Source organism: Dipteris shenzhenensis, chromosome 18 (genome assembly GCF_047967505.1).
Source record: "Dipteris shenzhenensis isolate YYH24624 ecotype China chromosome 18, Dip_SZ_1.0, whole genome shotgun sequence".
Lineage (NCBI taxonomy): Eukaryota > Viridiplantae > Streptophyta > Polypodiopsida > Gleicheniales > Dipteridaceae > Dipteris > Dipteris shenzhenensis.
The window spans coordinates 25,492,937-25,499,172 of record NC_141613.1 but is presented as its reverse complement, the minus strand read 5'-3'; the positions used below and the strand labels follow the sequence as shown (position 1 = coordinate 25,499,172).

The following is a 6,236-nucleotide window of genomic DNA, read 5'->3' as shown; positions in this document are numbered from 1 at the left end:
CGTGTGCCATGTGCCCTCTTCCCCCGCTTGTCGTGTTCCCTCCTCTTTATCCCATTGCCACGTGGTAGTAGAGGAGAACTACGCGAGCATTGAGCAAAATCTTAAGGCAAGACTTTTTTTCACCTTATCCTATCTAGTAAAAATCTACAACGTAGTGAAAACATGAGCCTCCCTTTGGCCCTCCACATGGGGGTTGAAATGTGGTTGAACTTACTACATGGCACATTGGTGGAACGTTCAAAAAGGTCTTAGTGAAAGGTTAGGGGAGGAAATTCACCATGGAGCTTTTGCGAGCCTTGAATATCAATGAAAGGCTTGGGATGTAGTGTTTTGACTAGCAACATTGCTCTAGCACAACTTTCCTACCAAAAAGCCATTTTTGGCCTTGATACAGACATATAGGGTGATGGTGACATGCAGAAAGGTGAGGCATCTTCCTCAAAAGAAGAGCCATGGAGTGGACCGCAGGACTTGACACATTAGAGAAAGGCCAACAAGAGCATTTTCTTGCATAAGAAAATGGCAAGTGGCGTCAGCGCACAAAAAGCCATTCTCTTATGTAAGAAAATGTGACAGCATGCATTTTTGGTGTTTCAAGGGCCTAGGGCGGTTGTTGATATCGACTCGAGGGGTGAATCTTCTGTTGCCATCTCATCAAGTTTACATTTCTGACCATCTTTAGAGGTTGATGGCCATTGCTCGGGCGATGGAAGATTGGTGGCGACACAAGCGGTGCATGTGGATTAAAGTTCTGCATAAGAAAGATCAATGATGGGACGCTCAACAATCATTTTCATTTGCCTCGGAACCTTGACATCAAGTCACGAGGGGCCTCCCCATCTTTCCCAAGTCATTCCCCCTAAAGGAGGTGGGCTGTGTAGAACCTAAAGGTTAAAACCCATTGGCATAGGCAGGTTTCACACATAGGCGAACATGTGAACTCCATATTCTCATGCGAACTAGTATTCCATTCACACGTAGGGGGACGGAGGCAGGCGGCTGCTGCCGAACTAAATCCACAATTTCTTTCTTTGTCAGTGCCTTGGGCGGCCTTGTGATGCCGGACAAGATTGTGCATAGCGGACGAGCGAGCTCTCTTTCGAGAGACAAATGGGCGGATGCCAGAGTAGCAAGAGTTCTCCATGAGATGTCTGGTGGGTGTAAATGGCTCACACAGCAAAGCCGGCTTAGTGGGCACTCGTCCCGCGTGTGAAACATTTAAACTTGCAGAATTTTCCTTTGGATATATTGCAGATTACAATCGTGGCTTTGAAGTTCCTCTGCTTTGCTCTACACACCACCTCTTTTCAAAGTTTGCCCAACGTGGGTCGAGCTTATGGATCTCTTGAAAGTGTTCGCAAATTGTGCAAGGAGGAACGGCTCGACGATGCCCTTCAGGCCCTGGACATCAGCAGCCTTTCTGGGTTTCCTTTATCCAGGGATGTCGTTTATGTTCTCCTACAAGCTTGCCACAGAAAGAAAGACCTGGCAGCCGCCAGACAAGTGCATTCCATCATGGTCCATACCCGTCTCAGCTCGGTCTCGGTTTTGGGAGACCACCTTATCCGACTGTTTGCTCGGTGCGGTAGCTTGGTGGAAGCAAATCGAGTATTTTGTGAGGTCTGGAAACCAACTTTGTATACATGGAATGCAATTATTTCAGCTCATGCAAATAATGAAGAGGGTGATAAGGCTCTAGCCTTATACGATGAAATGAAGCGAAAGGGCGTCAAGCCAGATAGAGTCACACTTTTACATGTCCTAAAGGCCTGTGCCAAGATAGGAGCCACAAGTCAAGGGAGGATTATACATTACTATATCCTAAGAAAAGGATTGGCATCGGAGGTGGTGTTTGGCAACAGCCTTATTGACATGTACGCTAAATGTGGGAGGCTAGAGGAGGCTCGCAAATTGTTTAATGAAATGCAGTGTCGAACTGTTGTGTCATGGGGTGCAATGATCGGTGGATATTCTCAACAAGGTCAGGATCTTGCTGCTCTTGAACTTTTTGAGAAAATGCAACAGGAGAATATAATGCCAGACAAAGTCATATTTTTGAACATCTTGAAACCTTGTGGCAGCTTGCGAGCCATTGGTCATGTCAGGTTAATACATGAACAAATCATAAGACTTGGATTAGTAGTTGATTCTGTCCTTGGCAGTACCCTTGTTGACACGTATGCTCGTTGCAGAAGTCTTCAAGAGGCGCAAAAATTGTTTGATGATTTGCCAAATCATGATATTGTATCATGGGGTGCCCTGATTGCAGGATATGCTGAGCATGGGCATGGCATTATTGCACTTGAACTTTTTGGGAAAGTACAAGAAGGGGGTTTAGAACCCAATAGAGTCATGTATTTGTGTGTCTTGAAAGCATGTAGCAGTTTAGGAGCCCTCACTCTGGGTCGCTTGACACATAACCAAATTATTAAAAGGGGACTTCAATCAGAAGTTGAAATTGGAAACACCCTTATCGACATGTATGCCAAATATGGAAGCCTAGAAGAGGCTCGCAGAGTATTTGATGTATTGCCTAATCGAGACAGTGTGTCTTGGGCAGTGATGATTTCGGGATATGCTGCACATGACCATGCTCCTCTTGCTCTTGAACTCTATGATTCAATGCGACAGGAGGGCAAAAAGCCTAACAAAGTTACCCTTTTGTACATTCTAAAAGCATGTGGCACTATAGATTTCATACAGCAGGGCAGTCTGATGCATGATCAGGTAATCAGAAGTGGACTACAATCAGATCTGGTAATTGGAAGCACCATTATTGATATGTATGCCAAATGTGGAAGCTTAACTGCAGCACAAAAAGTGTTTGACCAATTAGGGAATCGAGATTTGGTCTGTTGGGGTGCACTTTTGGCAGGCTATGTCCAAAATGGGCATTTTTTGTGTGCTTTTGAGCTATTTGAGAAAATGCAGCAGGAAGGCTTTATGCCTGACATAGCTATTTATGTGAGCATTTTGAAAGCATGTGGCAGCAGTAGAACGTTGGAGCAGGGAAGGCTGATACATGCAGAGATCATTAGCAACGGATTTGAGCTGGATGGTGTTCTTGGGAGCTGCCTCATTGATATGTACAACAAATGTGTGAGTCCATGGGAAGCGCACAACCTTTTTGATGAATTACAATATGAAAACGTGATATGTTGCAGTACAATGATTGCAGGCTATGCTGCAAATGAGCAGAGTGTCCTGGCACTCGAACTTTTCAAAAAAATGCAACAGGATGGATTACAGGCAAACATAGTAACCATATCTTGCGTCTTGAGAGCTTGTGGCAGCATGGGTGCATTGAAGCAGGGCAGGTTCATACATGGACAGATTATCAGAAGTGGGCTCAAGCTAGATGCGATGTTAGGAAACATCCTGGTGGAGATGTATGTTGTATGTGGAAGCCTAGAAGAGGCTGGCAAAGTGTTCTATGAGTTACCAAATCGAGATGTGGTCTCATGGGGTGTACTTATTGCAGGATATGCCGTGTATGGGAGTTACGTGCCGGCAGCACTTTGTCTTCAGGAAATGATGAATCAAGGACTGAAACCAGATGCCACAATTTTTACTAGTATTCTTGCTGCATGCTGTCATGCTATGATCCTGGAAGAAGGGAGCTTCCACTTTAACTTAATGAGAGAAGAGCATGGCCTTTTACCAAGCATTGAGCATTATGGTTGCATAATTGACCTTCTTGGCCGTGCAGGGCACTTAATGGAGGCTGAATTTTTGATCCAAACCATGCCCATGCTACCGGATGTTATGTCATGGATATCTCTGCTTACAAGCTGTAGAATGTATGGAAGCATCGAATTAGGAAAATGGTGCTTTTCTCAAGCTATTCAACTGGATCCTCAGCATGCTTCGGGGTATGTGCTTATGGCATGTATATATACTGATTTCAATATGTGGGAAGAAATTCAGAAATTGCACAAACTGCGAAAAGCTGCAGGTGCCAAGAAAAAGCCTGGAAGGGCCTGTATCCAGGTGGTCAATAAAGTGCACGATTTCACTATGGGATGCAAAGCACATCCACAAAGTTTTGAGATATTTTTCAAATTAAAGAGCTTGGGTCAGTCAATGAAGGAGAGTGGTTATGTGCCACAGCTACATTTGGTGCTGAATCAGACGTTCGAAGATGGCTCTCAGCCGCTCTGATGTCAATTTTCCTATGTGTACATCCCCTGCCCTATTGTTGTGTAGAGGGGCTAAGAATGAACTGTCAGCAGATATTTCGACAGTGTTCATCATGATGCACACAACTTAATAGAATGAAGATTTCAAAGGAGGGTAGAGATCCCTCCATGCCCTGCAGATCTCATAGAATTCATGGAATGCAATGGGCAGCAGCAGTCCATCATGCGTAAGGGGTCAGGTTTCTGGTAGTGGGTAAAGGATACTGCCAGCTCTAGTGGCAAGGATGGGAGATCATGGGCACATGGCACGGAGGAGCATGATTCAAGCCACAAGGAATGCTTCCTGCGCATGTTTCTCATGGAATTCTGATGGTTGTGTAAAAATTCGAAACAAGAGACTCTTTTGTGAGGAGGTGGTGGTCGGGGACAATGGTCAATGTAGTTTCTGGAAGGAAAGATGGTAGGTTTGATTTATATTTTGGTGGGTTCTTTTTTGTTTGCTTGATGTAACATGACGGTTGCCCTTCTTGTTATGCAGGGTTAACTGTAACAGTGCAGCTTTCGTGTCCTACAATTTTGGCAGAATGATGATGAGGGCATGGGTGCTTCCTGAATCCTTGGTGCTGAATGTTTACGCAACTTGAGACTTTCATGTGAGGTATTGGGTGCATGTAGATAGCATATTTGTTTACTTGCTTTATGATCTTGATCGGCATTTATTTTATTTCTTACACCTCTCAAGTACTTGTGGGACAGCGGTGTCTGTTGGTAGGGAAATCCCCTGGAGGTACCTTTGCCAAACGTTGACATTACTTGGCCTTGAAGGATGTGATCTTTGAAGCCTACGATATGCGCTGGAGTATAGAGGATGCGACCTTCCTCATCCATAGGTGGCAACCCAGGAAAGGACTTGCACTTTCTGACCCACATGCAGTTTTATTAGAGAGAACTGGAACAAATCATAAATTTTTGAAGTGGGTGGTAGCTCCAACTGATATGCTACTTCTTCACTCTCTAGATGATCTTGTAGGAGCTCATAATACCTATGGGTTAACTTGGTGTCGGTGTTACCCTTCAAGGAGGTAAATTATTATTGTGGAGCTACAGATGAATAAAACTCCCTTTATCTCCAAATACCTCCTATGTTCATTTGCATATCCCAGAGCTTGCTCAATTTTCAGGCATATTTGCCACTAAGGAAGCTATTCCAGCTTTGAAGTTTGCATCCATACATGGCTTCGAATGGGCTTGTCATAATAGATTACTACTTGGTGGTGGTGTAACAAAATTCAGCAAGTCAAAGCGATTTATCCCAAGACCTGCATAAGGGTCCTAGATATTCCTCCACCCATTTGTTAACCCCCTCTATCACCCTCTTAGATTGACCTTGCGTTTTAGAGTAATATGCTGTACTGGCAGTGAGTATGCTAGCCATTGTTGTAAATAATTCGTGGTGCCCAATATAATCAACTTCTTCTACCATAAAGGTGTATTTGCTGGCCTTAGCATAGAGCTGATGGAACCTCAAAATGTCCAGCAATTATGTGACATGTTCTATGTGCTCCTAGTTGCTCGTGTTGTAAATGAAGACGTGCTCCTAGTTGCTCTTGTTGTAAATTAAGATGTCATAAAAAATTACCAACACATATTGGAATACAAGTTGCTGCAATATCTTGTTCATTGATGCATGATAGATGGCTGGTGCACTATTGAATCCAAATGGCATCACCTTGAACTTTTACAGGTGCCTTTCTATGCAGGAAGCTGTTTTGTGCTGATCATCCTCTCTCACCATGATTTCTTGGTATCTAGACAGTAGATCTATCTCACTGACAACTGAGCACCCTTGAGCACATCCATCAATTAATAGTGGCCTTGTTTAGATCTCTGTAATCAATGCACATACAGGAGGAGCATCTTTTTATAAACCAAATGCACTGGCGAGGCAAAAGAAGTGCTGTGAGAAATGAACTTTTTCTCAAGCGACTCCACCTGTTGTGGTACTTTCTCACGTTCACTTCAGAAAGACGACATGAAAGGTTGTTGATGGCCTTGCTGCCATGCTCCAAGACAAAGAGATGGTCACATGTCTCTTTG

At 44.0% G+C, this 6,236-nt stretch overlaps 1 protein-coding gene across 1 annotated transcript; it reads left to right on the top strand.

Annotated features, from left to right (window-relative positions):
- Positions 1 to 1,142: 1,142 nt before the first annotated feature.
- On the top strand, positions 1,143 to 5,163 carry LOC147891001 (pentatricopeptide repeat-containing protein At5g27110-like). Its single transcript, XM_087389128.1, has 4 exons — positions 1,143 to 1,154; positions 1,255 to 4,599; positions 4,678 to 4,797; positions 4,882 to 5,163. Exons 1-2 carry the CDS (start codon positions 1,143 to 1,145, stop codon positions 4,159 to 4,161), a joined length of 2,919 nt encoding a protein of 972 aa, XP_087245254.1. The 3' UTR covers positions 4,162 to 4,599; positions 4,678 to 4,797; positions 4,882 to 5,163.
- The last annotated feature ends 1,073 nt before the right edge of the window (positions 5,164 to 6,236 follow it).